The sequence below is a fragment of the Protomyctophum parallelum genome (genome assembly GCF_964188405.1).
Source record: "Protomyctophum parallelum genome assembly, chromosome: 16".
In the NCBI taxonomy this organism is placed as follows: domain Eukaryota; kingdom Metazoa; phylum Chordata; class Actinopteri; order Myctophiformes; family Myctophidae; genus Protomyctophum; species Protomyctophum parallelum.
In genome coordinates, this window is record NC_139711.1 from 28189539 (window position 1) to 28207854 (window position 18316).

At 45.7% G+C, this 18316-nt stretch overlaps 1 protein-coding gene across 2 annotated transcripts in view; it reads left to right on the forward strand.

Moving 5' to 3' along the window:
- Positions 1 to 1388: 1388 nt before the first annotated feature.
- The window catches only part of pcdh10b (protocadherin 10b), a 27190-nt gene continuing 10262 nt past the window's right edge, over positions 1389 to 18316 (forward strand). For both annotated transcript variants that reach the window (XM_083785379.1, XM_083785380.1), the window contains exons 1-3: positions 1389 to 4464; positions 6183 to 6241; positions 7449 to 7555. In XM_083785379.1, coding sequence (XP_083641505.1) covers positions 1936 to 4464; positions 6183 to 6241; positions 7449 to 7555 — 2695 coding nt within the window. In that variant the 5' untranslated portion in view covers positions 1389 to 1935. The remainder of the gene's footprint in view (positions 4465 to 6182; positions 6242 to 7448; positions 7556 to 18316) is intronic.

The window sequence follows — 18316 nt, forward strand, 5'->3', positions numbered from 1 at the left end:
TACCACTCTGTTGAGGAGAATGGAGTAATACTATTTCCACTGCCTACAGGCTGTTTTGTATTGTTGAACATGACAAATAAAACGATTAACTTCAAACTTCATTTTTCTCCCTTTGGAGATTTAATCTTGGCTGACTTCTAATTTTCCGCCAGTAGGGGGCGCATGTGGACTGTGGTTTGCACAGATGTACAATGAAAGTACCCCCCCCCCCTCCCGTGTGTGTGTGTGTGTGTGTGTGTGTGTGTGTGTGTGTGTGTGTGTGTGTGTGTGTGTGTGTGTGTGTGTGTGTGTGTGTGTGTGTGTGTGTGTGTGTGTGTGTGTGTGTGTGTGTGTGTGTGTGTGTGTGTGTGTGTGTGTGTGTGTGTGTGTGTGTGTGTGTGTGTGTGTGTGTGTGTGTGTGTGTGTGTGTGTGTGTGTGTGTGTGTGTGTGTGTGTGTGTGTGTGTGTGTGTGTGTGTGCGCGCGCGCGCGTGCGTGCGTGCAAGATAATAACACCACACTACCACTGGGTGTAATTATAGCACACAGCCTTGAGAGCGCATGAATGGCGAAATGATTCACCGCATACATATCACAGCATTTGCATGCATTAACCACCCGACCACCTTATTGAGACTAGGCTACTACAAGTCAACAAGTCGTCATTCATATGACTTGTTTTCGCCGTGTACCAAAAAACAAAAGGACTTTTGAATCTAATATGACTTGGAAACAGTAGCCTATACTGTATGAATCTATCATCTGTGAGTGTGTGTGTGTGTGTGTGTGTGTGTGTGTGTGTGTGTGTGTGTGTGTGTGTGTGTGTGTGTGTGTGTGTGTGTGTGTGTGTGTGTGTGTGTGTGTGTGTGCGTGTGTGTGTGTGTTTATAATACATTGTTGCCGATATTAATCATAAACTAAATGTATTTTCAGTTCCATGTCTGTTGGTTGTTTGGGGGGGTTTCTCTCTCTCAAAAGGCAGCCCCCGAGTCTTTTGTCTCTGTGTACTCTAATCTTCACTTCGCACACAGAGAGAGAGAGAGAGAGAGAGAGAGAGAGAGAGAGAGAGAGAGAGAGAGAGAGAGAGAGAGAGAGAGAGAGAGAGAGAGAGAGAGAGAGAGAGAGAGAGAGAGAGAGAGAGAGAGAGAGAGAGTGTCTCAGTGAGATGGGAGATGGGGGGGACTGAGAGGGGGGTGTTGGGGGCCGAACCACGCCGAGTTGACAGGCGTCGCTGCTGTCCAATGAGGAGGAGGCTGCGGGCTTGACGGACGGCCCGTGTCGCTGCCGAGGGGAGGCGCGCTGCGGAAAAAGCCAACAGTCGAGGGAACAGCGTTCAGTGTTGGTGGATGAGGAGAGGCGCACAGGGTACCATAGGAGACGCACAGAGAGAGAAACACAGGAGGAGAAAGATAAAGGGACAAGTCCGAGAAAAGACATTTTTTAGCTATTTAGGACAAACCAGAAAGGAACGGAATACATCTCGTGCATGTTGTGTGGATTATAATTTTATTAAATTTCTCCAAAATTGAGATATATATATTTTTATTTGACTTTTCTTTTTTGTTCCTACCCACATCACTCCAGCAGTTGATACTGCGCCTCTCTGGAATGTTGCGCTGATAGACTTGAGTGCGTGTCTGAGAGCAGTTGCTGCTGAAAAATCGCCTCTTTTTGTGCGGTGATCATAGCCACACTGGCAAATCAAAATGTCTCTTGTTTTGGACGGGACTGTAACTGAATAAGGGCACGTTTGTTTGTTTGTTTTTTCTTCTTCAGAGCTTGATCCACATTTCTGGGGGACTTATACGCGTTTCGTGCGGGACTTTTCCTCGGGACTGAATGTGATGATGGGAATTGACGCTTTATCGAATCAAAGAGGATAATAAGAGATATTTAAACATTTCTTTTTCATTTACTTTTTTTCACAAGTGCACTTTGCGGGGGGTTTTTGTCGGCGATGTTTGTGCTGCTATTGACAATCCTGTGCGTCACGGACGGAGCGCTCTCGCAGATCCGCTACTCGGTGCCAGAGGAGGCGGACCACGGCACGCTGGTGGGGAACATCGCCGAGGACCTGGGCCTGGACCTGACCAAGCTGGCCTCCCGTCGCTTCCAGGTGGTGCCCGGCTCCCGGACGCCATACCTGGAGGTGAACCTGGAGAACGGCGTGCTGTTCGTCAACGAAAAGATCGACAGGGAGCATATCTGCAAGCAGAGCGCCAGCTGCCAGCTCAACATGGAGGTTTTCCTGGAGAGCCCGCTGGAGCTGTTCCGCGTAGAGATCGAGGTGGTGGACATCAACGACAACCCGCCCGCGTTCCCCGAGACCGACATCACGGTGGAGATCTCGGAGAGCGCCGTGCCGGGCACCCGCTTCCCGCTGGAGAGCGCCTACGACCCGGACGTGGGCTCCAACGCGCTGCGCACGTACGATATCACCACGAACAACTACTTCTACCTGGACGTTCAGACGCAGTCGGACGGCAACAAATTCGCGGAGCTGGTCCTGGAGAAGCCGCTGGACCGGGAGCAGCAGGCGGCTCACAGGTACGTGCTGACAGCCGTGGACGGGGGCCAGCCTCCCCGGACGGGCACCGCTCTGCTGGTGGTTAAAGTTCTGGATTCCAACGACAACGTGCCCGTGTTCGATCAGCCCGTGTACACGGTCAGCATCGCGGAGAACGCGCCGGTCGGAACCCTGGTCATCCAGCTCAACGCCACCGATCTGGATGAGGGCCAGAACGGAGAGATTGTTTACTCCTTCAGCAACCACATCTCCGGCCGCGTCAAGGATCTGTTCAGCATCGACGCACGCACCGGGCGCATCGAGGTGCGCGGCGAGGTGGATTTCGAGGAGAGCGGCTTGTATCAGATATTCGTCCAGGCCAAAGACCTCGGGCCGAACGCCGTGCCCGCGCACTGCAAGGTCCTGGTGAAAGTGACGGACCTGAACGACAACGCTCCGGAGATCACCTTCAGCACTGTGACTGAGTCGGTGAGCGAGAAGGCGGCCCCCGGCACCGTCATAGCCCTGCTGAGCGTGACGGACAGAGACGCCGAGGAGAACGGACAGATCCACGTCGAGATCCTCGGCGACGTGCCGTTCAAGTTGAAGTCGTCCTTTCAGAATTATTTCACCATCTTGACGGACGGGCCGCTCGACCGAGAGCAGGTAGACTCATACTCCGTGACCGTGGTCGCTCGGGATAAAGGTTCACCCTCCCTCGCCACCAGCAAGTCGATCAAAGTGCATGTGTCGGACGAGAACGACAACGCGCCGACGTTCACACAGTCCATCTATGATGTGTATGTGACTGAGAACAACGTGCCAGGGGCATACATCCACGCTGTGACGGCTCTGGACCCAGACATCGGCCAGAACGCTCTCATAAGCTACTCCATACTGGAGTGTGATATTCAGGGCATGTCAGTGAAGACCTACGTGTCAATCAACGAGGAGACAGGCTACCTTTACGCTCTGCGCTCCTTTGACTATGAACAGCTGAAGGATTTTACCTTCATGGTGCAGGCCCAGGACGCCGGCAGCCCGGAGCTCTCCTCCAACGCCACGGTGAAAGTCATCGTGGTGGACCAGAATGACAACCCCCCCTCTGTGCTGGCCCCCCTGGGGAAGAACGGCACGGCCCGGGAGCCGCTGCCCCGCACGGCAGAGCCCGGCTACCTGGTGACCCGCGTGGTGGCCATGGACGCAGATGACGGCGAGAATGCACGACTCTCATACAGCATCCAGCGGGGCAACGACAACGGCATGTTCCGCATGGACTGGCGCACGGGCGAGCTGCGTACGGCGCGCAGGGTGTCCACCAAGCGAGACCCACACCAGCTCTATGACCTGCTGATCGAGGTGAGGGACCACGGGCAGCCGCCTCTCTCCTCCAGCGCCAGCGTGCTGGTGGTTCTGGTGGACAGTGTGGCGGAGGGCCGAGGTTCCGCCGGGGAGAGGGGCGGCGGAGCCGCCAAGGCCAAGGACGGGGCCCTGGACCTCACCCTCATCCTCATCATCGCCCTGGGCTCCGTGTCCTTCATCTTCCTGCTGGCCATGATCGTACTGGCGGTGCGCTGTCAGAAGGACAAGAAGCTCAACTTCTACACATGCCTGACCAGCGAATGCTGCCTGGGCTGCAGCTCATGTTGCTCGCGGCAGGGCCGCGCGGCCCGCAAGAAAAAGCTCAGCAAGTCCGACATCATGCTGGTGCAGAGTGCCGTTAATGTGACCGGGCCAGTCGGCACGGCCCAGGTCCCTGTCGAGGAGTCCGGGAGTTTCGGCTCCCACCACCAAAACCAGAACTATTGCTACCAGGTGTGTCTAACACCGGAGTCGGCCAAAACCGACCTCATGTTCCTGAAGCCGAGGAGTCCGTCTAGGAGCACAGAAACCGATCACAACCCGTGTGGGGCCATAGTGACAGGCTACACAGACCAGCAACCAGACATCATATCAAATGGCAGCATTTTATCAAACGAGGTAAGAGTCTCTCATCCACTGCACAGCAAAATCCCCAACTCCGTGACCGTGTACATATATTTACACTATCAGATTGAAAAGAGCGTTGAGGGCCATAGTGTGTATAAATCTATCCCATGTTTACCATTTCCAATCCCCCCAGCATGTGTGATAGCCTAATAATCCATAAATCACAGCCTTTATCCCTGGATTGTGTTGTTGTAGCTGAACAATGGAAGCCTGCCTGTTAGATACCGCCCTATGGGGGACGATCACATTTAAAACATCCCTAACATGATAACTGCAGGAAAATAAATGAGAACTAAGGCACATGATAGATCCAACGTTCATACATGAGCCATTTCCATGTCCGATTTAATACCCCTCAGTCTGCATGCCAGGCCTCAGTGTCTTAACAAATGTGGCCTTGTTGTTTTGCATAACGCATAAGCCTGCAACATCCTCCAGAGCACAACTAAAGCAAACATGATGATTAGGCTACCGGTTGCTGACATGTTGCCTTTGTGGCCCCCATGGGGAGCCCGGGGCCCCTGCAACAGTGATGATTGCATGTGTATATGCTGCTGAACCAAAGTGTTTTAGTGCCGCCTTTAAATAACAAAATGGATTAAGACACAGATAAGCATTAATAAGCATAACATAAGGTGCCTTGGAGGCTGGTGTGTGTGTGTGTGTGTGTGTGTGTGTGTGTGTGTGTGTGTGTGTGTGTGTGTGTGTGTGTGTCTGTGTGTGTGTGTGTGTGTGTGTGTGTGTGTGTGTGTGTGTGTGTGTGTGTGTGTGTGTGTGTGTGTGTGTGTGTGTGTGTGTGTGGCATCCCATCGTCCCCGCATTTGCTTGTGCGAGCGTGCACGTGGCATGCACTGTAAAGGACGGTCCCTTGTGAGAGCGAAAGCCAGACATTAAGCATCCCAGTCACGCTGTTGCTGACTGGCACTAGAACAAAGATGCGTGTGTAGCTCTGCCAGCACCAATAGGTGCAGCACTTCATCTCACGTCTTGGCAACATATCTGTGGGGGGGGGGGGGGGGGGGGGGGAGGGGGCATACCTTATCCAGCATATGACCCCCCCCCCCCCCCCCCCCCCAAACACACACTCCTCACCAAAATGCCCCCCGTACCTTGGATTACCGAACACGATTCATCCTCATCCCACCTCACATCAACATGGCGCTTTGTGTGGGCTGTGTTATTATCACTGGTGGTGAATCTCTTTTTCTGTTTTTGTTTTTTTACTCTATATTGTCACTGTCGGCCAGATACCTTGTATCTCTGTTATGTTTCGACGTATCACGTATGTTTCTCTCTTTTCTTTTCTCGGGAAAAGAAGAAAAAAAAATGTTTGGCCCTACTTTGTCTCATAAGAGTACCACGCAAAAGTAGCTAAAATAGCCGACCTGAAGGCCACGACGTGTCAAATGGCGTCTCGTTGTGAGCATGTAGATCGGTTGGTATCATTATTGTACGTGAAAATGGTTAAGACTGTCCTGAAATTCATGAACCAATATAATAAACAGTAGGCTATTAACAAGAGTGTGTGGCTAAATAGTATATCCATTTGAATACAGGTCACAGGTGTCCCCCATTGTACTGAAAAGATAAGTGCTGCTTTTTGGAAGTACAAGGTTTCCCCCCGACAGGGACAATATGCTAATCATGTTATGTAAAGGTTGCACAGTGGAGTATAAGCTGAGGCAATAACAGTCCTTCATGTCTTCCAGAGCAAACAGCAACGAGCTGAACTCAGCTACCTGGTGGACAGGCCGCGCCGTGTCAACAGGTAAATATGTCCACCTGTTTCTGTGATGAGTTATTTCATTTTCATTTGGTAAGAGAGGCACGAACACAAAAAGGGAATGCGGGTACGGAAGAGAAAATGGTTGCATTAACCACATTAACCTGGGGGTCTTCAGCCTTTTTCAGGCCCAGCAGCTCCTTAGTCGAGAGAGAGAGATGAAGCAGGGACCCCCCACTAAGACATTTAACAACGTAACCCCTCATTACTTAGTAATCATGTCGTTCTTGGTTTCCCTTCTACACCAAAAAAAAATAACAGAATATGGATGCCGGGGTTCAAGTGGTTCATTGCAAATTGTAACATAAAAAAATATAAGCTATATCTGTGTTAACTGCCACTTGCTTGAGCATGGCAAACATTATTCGTACATAATGCCATGTAGTGTGTACTTGTACATGCACATGTACAAGTACACACCTTTAAATACAGATACATGCAGTACATACACAGATATGATAATAACTATAGACATGTACCAGTAGTGACTGTAGAGATACAGTACCCACATACCCACGCTCATGTATAAAAACCTGCACATACCGTTATCTGTCAGTGTACAGTAAAGTAAAACTGTTATGAAGAAAAATTACTAACACCCTAGTTGATCACACTACAGCGTCACATAACATCAAAACGGGTCGATCTGCTACTTGATTTGAATCCTGAGAAGTAACAGTTTTGGACATTATGACATATCCACCCGGTAGAGTCGACAAACTATTTCGTTTATTTGGTCACCTGTTTTTGGACGATTGATCACCAGGTAAATTCCTCGGGCCTCATTGGTTGGGTGACATATTTTTTAACCATTTAACCACTTCAACCCTCTACAATTTGTAAACTAATTCTCAATGGACTGGGTGGCTCTGTACTCATTCTGCAGTTTATTATTTTTATTATTATCCCCCCTTCTACACAAAATGTATTTGCCGACCGACAAGCTCACAATCAATGAGTCACGACGCGATGTGACCCTAGTGTAGATCGACCATTTTACACAGAATAAGAGCCTACCGGTATACCGATAATGATGGTGGTGATGATGATGATGATTATGGTGAAGGTGAAGGGGCTAGGCCATTATGGGCCAGTTAGAAAGCAATTGATTATTCCCAGTGTTGTTAGGAAAGAGTCACTGATCATTGTTGACCGTTATTGATCATTCCCTGTGTTGTGTGGTGCGGTGCAGCTCAGCCTTCCAGGAGGCAGACCTGGTCAGCTCCAAGGACAGTGGTCACGGAGACAGCGAGCAGGGTGACAGTGACCATGACGCCACCAACCGGGGACACTCCTCTGGTAAGTTCACCCACATCATCTGTTCAGGGTGACAGTGACCATGACGCCACCAACCGGGGACACTCCTCTGGTAAGTTCACCCACATCATCTGTTCAGTGACCATGACGCCACCAACAGGGGACACTCCTCTGGTAAGTTCACCCACATCATCTGTTCAGCTGTCTCATAAGACCTTTATTGATGCCGCCAGGGAAATTCAGTCTCCAAAAGGCAGCAGAGCAGTTCAAATTCAGTTACAGAGTACTGTGGATATAGCAGAGTAAATAAAATAAATAAATAAAAGCCAAAATAAATACATAAATTAAAAAGATGATATTAAAAGACTATAATTGTGCAAACCATTCGCCAGGCTGTATGGCCAGGCTGTCGGGTAGAAAAAGAAAACAGATGGGTTAAAATGAGTGAAAAGAGAAGAAAAAGACTGCCGCACTATCTTCAGCATGTGTGTATTACAAGGAAGTGTGCACACACATGTGCATGCACGTGTGCCTGTGTGTGTCTGTATATGTATGCTGTGTGCACACATGGTCTTGTGAAAGCAATGCACATGTGTGAACAGCGAAGAATTTAGTGTTACATCATGTAAGTGTCAGGTGTAACGAAGTGGGTGAAAAAGACATTCGTAGTTTTCAGGGGAGAAAATAAAGGGGAGACAGAGAGAGGCAGATCAAGGAGAAAACACCTTACGTGTCTGTAATTCTGAGAGTGAACAAATGGAACAAATATGGTGCACATGTTTTTGTTTATTTGGAAATAATGGCATATTGAAAAATCTTCAGAATCGGCTTCATTGTCACATCACAGGTTTACAAGACTGTGTGTGTGTGTGTGTGTGTGTGTGTGTGTGTGTGTGTGTGTGTGTGTGTGTGTGTGTGTGTTTATATATATGAGAGAGAGGATGTTGTCACTGTTGGGTAAAGCCATATGTCCAAAAGCGTTCTTTTCATCATTAACAAAATGCATTAATAGCCTACATAAAAAATGCCACTACCATTGTGCAACACTCTTATATGAGGAACTAGGGTATTAATGTACGCACAAACTAGTCCGTATACTAGTCTATATTGGAATATGGAGATACAAGGGTTCTGCCCGACAACAGTGCTACTATATGTACTGTAGTAGCAGGCGTGTACAGTACATGAAAAGGACACGGACAGGGTCGCGAGGGGTAAAGTGCTTTGACAAGACTACAAGTGGGCAGTGTAAATAAATCCTTCAAATTCAAAAGTCAAATCCAATGTTTTAATGAGCTGCTGGAAAGTGACCTCCACCGAAACACAGCTATTTAACATGTGAACACTTTTTAACAGCTGATCTACAGAGCTTGTAGATCGTCTCTTTATGGCTAAAGAGATTTGGTGTAGAGGGGAGATAGAGCACACCAATTACAGTGCAACTCAGGTCCGTTAGAGGTCGGTCGAAGTTCTTAACACTGGAACTTGATCATTCAGTGATGAGCTTGTAGATCAGATGTTTTCGAAGAGGAGATTTGATGTACAGGGGAAAAAAGTAGGGGACCAAAGTCCACACCCGGAACGTTGTCCATCTTCATTCGTTCATCAACGTCGTCATATACGTCGTATGTCATATGTCGTCTGTCCAGTGGACTGGTGGTGATTATGTGTTGTGAAAGTGTTCTGTCCAAGTAGGGACAGGTGGTGATTATTCCGTCGGTAGACTGCTCTGGCATGATTCTCTCTCTGACAGACATTTCAACCAACATGTGAGGAAGAATTAGCTTTTATATTTTACTATAGTGTGCCGTCTTGGCCAGAGCAAAATGGACATTGTGAGTATATTTACCGCATTCTCTGATTCATTGCGACAGCTTGTCCACATTATGTGTTCTGATCACATTTTGTGAATAAAGTCTTAATCATTTCATGTCATGACAAACTTTTTGGCCATCAAGGTTTGGCCTTATAGATCATGTAGTCTGTTACAAAAACAAAAAGTCAGTAGAATTAGTCGCTGTGCACATACCTAATCCATGTGGCTGTGTCCCCCCCCCCTGAATATGGATATGGGGTTCTTATTCTTACTTTGAGTAGTTGCCTGCTCACTTTAAGGACTGGAAAGGATTCCATGCTTCTCCCTTTTTTATTTAGATTTCAAGTCCCCTAGTTGTCTCTGAGGTGGGAAAGGTGGGACATTTTGGGCGTATTCAAAGATCTAATCTAATATGCCGCCAGTGTGATAGTTCAGTCCTTGTCGCTTCCTTGGCAGGCCTATTATTTTTTTTCTTCTTCATCTTACGAGCCTCACAGCATTCTGCTGTGTTGTGAGCTTGTAAGATTGGCTTAACGTTTCGCCGGATAATAGAGACTTTGAAGTGTTCAATTTCGAGTGTTAAAAAGCTTTATTAAAATTCTGGATTTAACTTTTTCACCACGCCCACTAAGCACATTTTTCTCGCAACCCGCATGTCGTCTTTGCCAAAGGGAAACGGTGATCTTCTTAAACACTACCTTTTTTATTTCCTGTCTTATCACGCAAGAGAATATTTTTAACGAGCTGTTGGCTGTGACCACAGAAATACATGTTTTTGCATGACACGCCGCAAGCTCGCAGATCACCTATTTTTGTCCCCCAGAATTGGGACGTTAATTAATTAATTAGTTAATGTGACGTGAAGCTTAAAGTGGCACTGTAACTGTTTTTTTATGCAATGTAATTTTGTCAAATCAGTATGGTAGACGTTATATTGTATTAACATACTCTACCAGGTAGAGTATTACAATATAACTTATACAATTGGGGTAGTTGTACTGTGTATCCTTGCTCTTCTATTGAGACACACAGGATCTGACACAGAGAGAGAGAGAGAGTGAGTGAGTGAGTGAGTGAGTGTGTGTGTGTGTGTGTGTGTGTGTGTGTGTGTGTGTGTGTGTGTGTGTGTGTGTGTGTGTGTGTGTGTGTGTGTGTGTGTGTGTGACATCGAGGTCACGGAAGGGTCATATCGCAACCATAAGAGTTAAACGCACACGCATGTGTCTATTGCTGTTCATTCACACTGACAATCCTATTTTGTGTGGCGAACACATTACTTTCAAATCGGTTTCAAAATGAACGTGTGCAAATGAGCCTACGGGTGCGGCGTGTGGGGAATGAAGGTATAGTTCACGGGGGGGTCGTTCATTTATTTGGGAGAGAGTTGTACTTACGCATTACGTTAACCCTTCCTACAACAATGTGGGCTGAACCCGGCAGTGAAAGAGGACACTGCATTTAATATATCTTTTGGAGTCTTGTGCTGATTTGCATGTATTTGCATATTTGAATATTTAAATTAACGGCACCTGAGGAGATTATGTGACCAAAAAAAAGAAGAATAAAAAAACCTGTTCACTGATCCAAGATCTGCCTGTATCGTGTCCCAGAAATGGACTTTAAAATACAGGATAATTCCTATACCGGTAAGCACTACTCTGACTGCGGTCAAAAGAACAATTAATGAATTCATGCAGTTGTTCTCAAACCTTTAAAATACAGGATAATTCCTACCGGTAAGCACTACTCTGACTGCGGTCAAAAGAACAATTAATGAATTCATGCAGTTGTTCTCAAACCTTTAATTTCAAGGAACCCCCCCTGTTTAATATGCATGATTAGACCACGGACCCACCATTTCTGTCTCTGGGAGCCCAATCTACATTGCAAAGTCCCTAACTCTGAGTGTGTAGTCTACAAGTGGAACTCACTTGTACACTCTCAGAGTTATACACACCCATATACCCTCACACACCCCGTGGGGGTACCCGGAACCCATTGTATTAGTGGAACAATTAGTTAATTGTTGTCTTTAATAACAACATAGTATTGGGTGTACCCCTATCCATTGTCGCCTCGTAGCACAGAAGCAGGATCATGCATCACTGTAGTTTTGTTTTGTCTTAATGGTAATGCAAAAAACTCAGCTTTTGAAAACCTATTGATTAAATCCTACATTTATAACCACATCTTAATGGTATAACAGCTATGCTCACTTAAATCCCTTTATACTTTGGGACTCCCTCACCAAACTTGCTTTGGTGTGTTGCAACGTATTGTGAGCTTGTAGATCTGCAAAAACATTTAGTTTTTGCAAATTTGCAGATTTGGGCGTGGTTAAGGGACCCCAGCAAAAACTAAGTAATATAGCATCACGATCATATTAACCACTTTAGCAGTTGGCTATTTTTTGTTTTTTACACAAATTTGACCGGTGCCCGGCTGTAGAGCACAGAGTCTGTAACGATGGTAACGCGTGTGTCGAATTTGAAGTAGGTATATGGGAGAACGGTTCTCGAGTTACGTGGATTACAGTTCTAGTTTTATTAATTATTAATGTATACACCCCAGATTGGGGTGTATACATTTGGGGGGTCCTTGACATGAAAACGTTTGAGAACCACAAATGCTGTACAAGGTACAGTACCCGCCCACCACTGACGATTTCACTGATTTCACCCCCAGTAAAAATGACAATACAGTGAACCGAATGCCGGCCACAAGCTCCGCTCTGCAGGGAGCACAGATGGAAAGGAGCATTTCTGTGTCGCTTCTACAGCACGTCCTCCCTGCCCAAACAGTCCGACTCAATTAGCAACAGCCAGGGAAAATAAGCCCCTGCGCCGTTCGCTCTCCTCTCGGAGCTGCAGTGTGCGGGAAAGCGGAAGGCAGCGCTAAGCCCACACTATCAATTATTCTAATCAAACAAAGACTTAATGCACAGAAAATAATCGCTTTAAAACCCGCCACTAAGCCTGCTGATAATTCTGCCACTAACAACGCAAACTGTATCCTGTTATGCCACAACAAGGGTACCCAAAGTCAACAGTTAAAAAATAAAGTCTTTAGGTTGAAGGATGCGCTCATGTTTCGACGGCCCGCAAGAAGAGCAAACTACTGGCGCCTCGTGCCTCTACGTCTACTACAACTACAAGGGTCCCCAGACTCCCCCCAAAATAATCATATTTGAACTGGGTCTTAATTGTCACTTTATAAATGTGCAGATACCCTATATACACTTATACTGTATGTTGGTTTGTTTATTGTTGAGTAAGAAAACATTAAGCGAATCACACACCCCTAATATAGTGTCTCAATAATCATAATAATAATAATTTGGGAACCACTGCTCTACGGCAAGAAATACAGACTGTCCCAGAATTACGAGGGGGCATAAAATATTAACTCCACGTTGGCAGTGTTCAAATAAAACGCTAAACGCACATAAAGCAGTCGTCTCTCTCTCTCTCTCTTTCTCTCTCTCTCTGGTATAGCAGTAAATACATCTGGCGGTCATGAAAGTGAGACAAATGCTGAACGTGTAACTCTGGAGAGCTCTAGCATAGAGCTGAGAGTAACTATAAGTACATGTATAGTATGTGTAATTTGATTTTGTGGTGCTTTACTTCTACTCCACTACATGCATGAGGCTAATAAACTTTAGCACCTGGTTGCTTGTTTGGAGATTTGGATTATTATTATTATGAAACCTGCATTAAGCCTTGTCTCATAGTTTGGCTATTAAAACATTGCATGCAACGGGTCAAATCTTGACACTTTGTAAATCAATGAGTACTTTTAACTTTTGGAACCTTTAGTAAATTGTCTATGTCGGGTGGAAACCTCATAGTTCGACACATTATGGATCTGCTACTGTTGATGCTTTTGTGTGACGCTGTAGGATCATACAGTGTTACGAAAGAAAACAGTTAGCGCTGCAAACCAGGGGGCCGATGATGACAGGTCCCCGTCTGCACGTAGCCCCCCGGCACCGAAGCGTCCCCCACGGCTGAGCGGCGAGATACACACACTCACTAACGCACACACGCACGCACGTATGCACGCACGCACGCACGCACGCACGCACGCACGCACGCACGCACACACACACACACACACACACACACACACACACACACACACACACACACACACACACACACACATTCATAACTCAGTGGGATTGGGCCCTATTGTATGAGCTCACATGTGGCCCTAAAGGCAGGGGGAGAATTTAAATAAAGGGGGGAGGGGGCTACATGGAGGAATGTAGGGGAGGCCTGAGAATGTGTTTAATTTTCAGCTATTTTCAATGCCTTGGGAAAATTATACAAACAAGCGTGTGAAGCCCCAGTTATACTCAATTGCATGTTGGGTGTCGTGCTCGGTAAATCTTGTATATCTGCTATTTACCGCATGCAACTAAGTGTAAGTGTAAGGCGGGAGGGATCATTAAAGTGAGGAGGGGGGGTGATAAGAAGCAGCTAAACTTTGCATCCCCGGTGGGAGTGTGAAGGAATGAAGAAGAGAGTGAATGGAGCCGACAGGGGATGAGTGAGTGAGCTGAGTGAGCGAATGAATTGAGCGTTTTGTTTTGGCCTCCGCCGGCCCGCCCGGCCCCTGCAACCTATTTGGCCCCGTTCCCAGAGCTCCATGAGTCTGTGGTTGAAAGGCCCGTCACGTTCTGCTGAGTGGCCTCCTCCTACATTAGTGTGCTTCTCAAAATGTTATCATGTTGAGGAACCCCTCAGATTTCTTTGCAGGATTTATTTTTTTGCTAAATAGCACAGCCCCCCGGCTCCACCTTTGTTAATGTCGTGAGTGACTTTGCAATGTAGATTGGGCTCCCAATCTAATGCATGGTCTAATGCATATGTCGTGAGTGTGAGACTCTAACTGCTCCAAATGAGCAGGTTGGTAGCTTTGCGTGGCTTTCCTTCGCTGTGTGTGTGTGTGTGTGTGTGTGTGTGTGTGTGTGTGTGTGTGTGTGTGTGTGTGTGTGTGTGTGTGGAAAAAGACCAATATAAATGCACTTTTACCAATCTTGATGACGTACCAATATGAACCACCACAGTCTTTGCATTGGTGCTGTTGAGATGCAGGTATTAAGAAATTAAAATCTCCTAACCACTTAAACCCTATACTCGGTTGACGGTATTCCCAAGGGGTCCATACTAGGTCTCACAATTTGACCCTTTCTGAGCTTGTAGATCCACTATGCCAAAATGATTGTCCCAGAAAAGCGATGCTAGGGTTTAAATATTTTAGCCGATTCATTGAATTTAGAGTAATGGAATTAAACTAAATTTCAATATTTTAGTTTCCATAGAAGCCAGCATAAATAGCAGATCTACAACGATACGCAATTTCATTATTTTAAGATTAGAGCATTTGAAGTGAACAGAATAGCAATTATGTTCAGATGCATCTTCCATAAAACCATAATGTGCTGCCATATTTCATAAAAGCAAAGGCTAAAGCCTCAATCTGGGATTTCAATCACGGATGTCTTCAACTGGTTGACATTACAGTATGTAGTACAGTAGGAACAATATTAATAAAACATTGATCATTTCACAACTAGTTTAGGAAACAGTGCTAGTGTGTGGTGGGAGTCCTTTCACACTGTTTCAAAATTAGGACTTGGCCATACAAAGCCTTTCTTTCATGAGACTTTATTTTTGCTTTAGTCCATGTAGACGTCATCAAACGTGTCTGTGGGTGGAGATCTATCGCCTGCCATCTTCAGGGTACTTTTTGTCCAAACGTGCGTTGCTACTTATGTAATACATGTTGCTTTTCATCACGGGCGTGCTTGTGAGACTGCTTTGCTTTTGACTCGGCAGAATGAGCCGCTGTGAGTGTCTGTGTCTGTGTGTGCGTGTATTTGTACAGTTGTGTATAGTGTGTGTATGGTACAATTTTGTGACATTGTTTGTGAGGCAGTGAAATTGTATTGTTTTTCAAAAAAGATGTTTAGGATTAATTAGGATTACAAAATATTCAGTTTGGGGTTATGATTAAGCATTTAGAGGTTAGGTTAGGGTTTAGCGTTGAAGTTTTGCATGATTTATACTTAGTTGTGAGCTGGACCAGCCGACCTACAAGCCCTGTGGGGTCAGTATGAATCTGCCTTTTCTCTCTGTTCTCCTCACCCCGCCCACCAACCCCCCACCCCCTTTTGCTGCCGTGTCCAATCCCCCGCCCCCTCGCGGGCCTTGCGGTTTTGCGTTATTGCCGTGGTAACAGCTCGCTGATCAGTAATTCATTTTCCCGACCTCTGCATACCAATTACCAAATGAAGGTTATTACCCGGCTTGATGGGCGCTGCTCGCACCAACCTCCAGCTCTGGAAATCGTATGGAATTCTAAGATAAGTGTAACCAGGGTCACTCTCTCTGTCGCTGTGTGTGTGTGTGTCTCTCTCTCTCTCTCTCTCTCTCTCTTTCTCTCAAGGACAGTGAATTTGTTGACACACTGCTCTTTTGGATCTTACAGATGTAAGGCAGATGCAAGGGCTCATAATTCAGGCCAGATGTTTGCTCAGGGACCATGAGGGTATTATCTACACAACCTTTATTACCCCTTGCATCAGCATGACAATGTCTAAGGACTATGACAATTTACTTATATAAGTATAATGAGCAATAGTACAGTGTAGAAATATTCTGTTGCTAGGACAAAATAATAATCACAGCCTGGTGAAGTGAGAGGCGCTCTTATCATCATACATCATCATTCATCGTACGTCATCTCGTTCCAGCCAATCACAATTTGCGTCCTCACATTTGTCTTCAATGTTTGTGTTTACACAAACACTCAAAGCTGGCCATTCATTGTCAATGACATTCAATGTTTGTGTTAACATAATGTTTGTGTTTATAGTTACACAAACCCTCAAAGCTGGACATAGGAGTGGCTAGCACCCCTCAAATAATAATACTTGCATTGCTCGCTATGCAGAATGTCACATTTCATAAATGTGTGTCGACATTTTTTAAAATAACACATCTACAAGCTCACGTTGCATTGCAATGTGACGCGCTGTGAGCTTATTGATCAGCTGTTTTCCCAAAGTTTAACCAAAGTTTGAAATGGAGCTAAAGTGGTCAGCGTATGTTTTGTTATAATGATCTAAAACTGTAAGTAAGTTGACATGTACCTGCAGTGAGGTAAATAGTACAATTAGCACATTAGACATAAGGTGTGAGGTATAACGTCACAGCAGGTATGTACATGAGATCTATATATTAAAAGTTAAAGTCCTACTATTTGTCACATACATTGCATGCATTGTCAGGTGACTGAGTGATAACCATTTAATCCATTGACCACGCGCAAATATATATAGCCTATACGTGCACATGTCGTGCAGGGAATTATTATGGTATAACGTATGAAAAAACCTAGACTATAGCACTGGTATGAACAGTTTTTGGCTGGGGATGGTGCCTGTCCTTCAGATTTGACCACACGCCTCTTCTTGTACAGTTCCTGGAGGGAGTTGCATGAGCATGACTAAGGAGTGGGTCAATTTGACTTATTTTTTGTGTCTAATCGGTGTGCCCGTCCTAAATGTCCAGAAATATGAAGACGTCTCTGATCTGTCTTTGGGCTAGTGTTGCCCTCAGGCCTGCGTTTCCGCGTGAGAGAGTTGTGTTATTTTCTCTTTCTTTGTTGTCTCAAAATACAGTAATGTATTCTGAGCTATTGGGTATTTTCTCTACTTGTCTTATGAAGTAGGCTATAGTTGCTATCGGGTAGCCACCTCTGATCTCCACAACTTTTTGTGTTCTGTTTTGTAAATTAATGCCCTGCTTGATCATCATACTACAGTGTCACAAAACAAACATCGAAAGTAGCAGATATACATTATATTTTCCCTTCTGCTGCTTTTACTATTTTTACCATTCTGAAAAGTTACAGTTACAGGTTTCCACCCACCAGAGACGATAGGGCTCAAGTAGTTGTCCCTGCTTCTTTTGTTTCCCCAAAACCGAACCTGGTTCATTTAGCGTTTGTGTGTGCGTGTGCGTTCAGGTCCGGTCTTATCTCTGCACCTCAGTGTGGTCTAAATGCCACATTTCACTTTACAATTCAGATAATTTCAGTTGGTTGGTTTCAGTTTTAACGGCTGTGAGTGCGCTCCTTTTGTCCCCTGGACGAGATTGAGCGCTCGTACCGCTGTAGCTGAGTGGGTGAGAGGCTCCCGTCGCCGGGGTCTATGTGTCAGAGTGCCCCTGAGCAAGACACTTAACCCCTAACGTCAGCCCCCCTGAGTGCTCATCGTAACATCTGAGCAGGCATCTGAATCTCTCTGAAACTCAATCTCTCCCATGAGAATAACAAAGGTCTCCCACTTCTTATGACGCTAGCCTTGTTATATATTTGGTGTTACAGATACTGTAAATGTGTCACAGGTTTTTCTGTATTGGTGTTATGCTGTACAGTATCGTTGCTATAGTGTTTGTTGCAGGGGTCTCCCTAACCCATTCTGAACGGGCACCCATTTTGGTGTCAGCATCATGTTATGCTTTAGCTATTCAAAAATAGCAGACCTACAAGCTCGTATCGCGCCACTCGGTGGCGCGATACGAGCTTGTAGGTCTGCTTTTTTTGAAAAATTGAAGAGCGACTGACATTTCTAGAATCTGATCTCAGGTCAGAATGGGTTAATCAGACCAGTGTGTGTCCAGTGGAAACCTCGTATGAATCTGATCTCAGGTCAGAATGGGCTATAATCAGGGGATAGAACTCATGCAGGATACAGGATAAACATGTGACTTTGGAACACCGCCTTTAAATGTTCCGAAATAGAAAGAAATCAAATAAAAGTTTTCTTCACAGGCAGGACAGAAAATCAGAATGCTTTACAGTTCAAGTTTACATATCATACACATTGCACGACACAGAGATTATGCATAAAATCCTGGATATAGAATAACAATAGGAATAAAAGGTCAATAGGGTTATAATTATACAAAATC